Raw genomic sequence first — 2,267 nt, 5'->3', positions numbered from 1 at the left:
TTCCATTTTTCATTCATGTGGGGGATTGTTAGAATTAAATGAAAAATATTGAATAGAAGTCTCTTCATTTGTTGTAACTCAAGTCCTTTAAGTTGCAAGAGAAATTCTAGTAAGAGTTTATTCTTGCCAAAAGTTTGGGAAAAGCATTAAATTTAATATTTTTCCCTCTGTTCGTGTGTTACAAGACGACCAATTGCTTATATTTAAAATTCATAAACAACCTCATTGTCTCTAAATCGAACATAGTTGTTCAATAGAAACGAGCTTTTTATTTCTGCATAATTTAACAACAGTAATACAAGAAGTGATACCAACTAACATGCAGTCAAGTGCAGTAGCACTGATGACATTGTGAGCTTACAAGATCATATGCTTGTCGGGCCAATAGAACCTTTTCAGTGCAGAGACCGAGTGCACTGTCCTGGTTGGCCTCAATATCTTTTTGAAGCTTTTCAAATGTTTCATTGTCTTCATCGCTGTTGACACCATATTTCTTAGAGAATAAGCCCCCATATCCTTGAGATGCCAATCCCAAACAGTACTTGGTTTGCTGCCTTGTCTGGTTTATCATTGCTTCAATTTTGTGCATTCACATATACATTTATACGCATTAGCTAAATCTGTCCTTTATTTCTTACTTACACAAGGCACAATCAAAGCAGAAAACAGAAAACGAAGGAGAAACCTTGGGATCGGTCATCCAGTTCTCGAATAGTATTGAGCAATCTCTGAAGCTCCGCGGGTAACGTACTCGAATCTACAATTATTATTATGAAATATCCTTATTATTCACGAACAATTTCATCTAGCAATTCAGCTTTACAAAAAAAATTAATTAGAAAACTGATAAAAATGAAAATCTCACACTCCAAATAGTCGTCGACGTAAACACCGGTTCTTGCTATGGCCATGTTGAGTTAATTGTTGCTTCTAGGGTTCCGCACTGCAAACAGAGCAGAGAAAATTCACGGGGAAAAGGGGGGGAGGGGAGGGGGTGGGATTAGTGAGTGAAACGATGCCGTATCTCTTATTTTAAGATTCGTTAAAGAAGCCTCTATTATAGCAGCTGAGATCCAAAATCTTTCAAACTTTAGCAAAATATACTCAAACCTTTCGTTTTGACAGCTGAGGTCCCAAAACCTTTCATGATGATGGCAGCCGTGGGACATTTGGATGGAAACCATTTGTCGACCAAAAAAATTAAAATTTTAACCCTGTTTAACCCATGTTCTTTTAAAAAAATATATTTTTAAACGGTAATTTGACATCATTTCAATCACACATTATTCAATAAAATAATATTACATGCAAATCCAAAACTTTTCTTTATTTCTTAACCACACATTTTCCATCAATACACTATTCAAAAATACATTCTAATAAAAATAATGTGGCCCAAACAAAAGCTTGACTCTTTTGAATGAATTAAGTGATGGGGTGAAGTTGTAACTCTATAGTTTTCCCACAAATAATTTAAATAATAGGGAATTAAAAAAAGAAAAAACCTTTTTGCTATTCATCATCTTCCCCAAAATCCTAGCATACCCCACTCCAACCCAACTGTAACGTCTCGACCCCTTGTGGATCGAAACGCTATTACTTTACTTAACTAACCAGTGGTTTACTCATAGAAGAATATGTTTTAGCAGAAGTTTAATTTTTACAATGATAATTTTAAACAACAACATTTCAAATACTTTAAATAAAACACTGAAATAAAAAAAAGGAACGTAATTTATTTGAAAAAACACAACTTGTTCCCGCTTCAGCGTTATTCAAATACTTTAAAGAAATAACATTGAAAACGTTCACAAAAATAAATCTAAATAACTTGTTCACCGGGTTTTCCATGGATTCGTTGCACCACTCTCTATCTTTTCCATCATCCAGACCCAAGATAGGATCATATCAATCTGTAAAGAAGAGGTTAAACCCGTGAGTTAAAAAAAACTCAATAGATATCATTGGTGCATTCCTGATCAAGTTATACATTTCAAAGCTGTAAACTTAGAAATCTTTTCATAGTAGGATTTTCGATAGAATCCCAAACACGTAGAGTCATGACTTAACACGACGCCTCAACCGGAAGTACATGTCGTACCCGGAGGTACCATTAGACGTGGAGGTGTATGCCATACCGGAGGTACCATTAGATATACAAACATTAACATAAATCTTCATTTGCTAGAAACTTATAACTTAACACGAATTAACACTTTGTACCTCTACCTACCTTGATTGATGCTTTGAACCTTGTTGAAAAATGA

At 34.6% G+C, this 2,267-nt stretch overlaps 1 protein-coding gene across 1 annotated transcript; it reads right to left on the bottom strand.

Annotated features, from left to right (window-relative positions):
* Positions 1–246: 246 nt before the first annotated feature.
* On the bottom strand, positions 247–1,025 carry LOC111373277 (PHD finger protein ING2-like). Its single transcript, XM_022995781.1, has 3 exons — positions 866–1,025; positions 686–757; positions 247–573 (listed from the first exon to the last, which is right to left on the bottom strand). Exons 1-3 carry the CDS (start codon positions 909–911, stop codon positions 326–328), a joined length of 366 nt encoding a protein of 121 aa, XP_022851549.1. The 5' UTR covers positions 912–1,025; the 3' UTR covers positions 247–325.
* Positions 1,026–2,267: the final 1,242 nt, after the last annotated feature.

This window comes from Olea europaea, unplaced genomic scaffold, assembly GCF_002742605.1.
Source record: "Olea europaea var. sylvestris unplaced genomic scaffold, O_europaea_v1 scaffold1107, whole genome shotgun sequence".
Classification (NCBI taxonomy): Eukaryota; Viridiplantae; Streptophyta; class Magnoliopsida; order Lamiales; family Oleaceae; genus Olea; species Olea europaea.
Note: the sequence above shows the minus strand (reverse complement) of the source record. Positions and strands in the feature narration are given on the sequence as shown.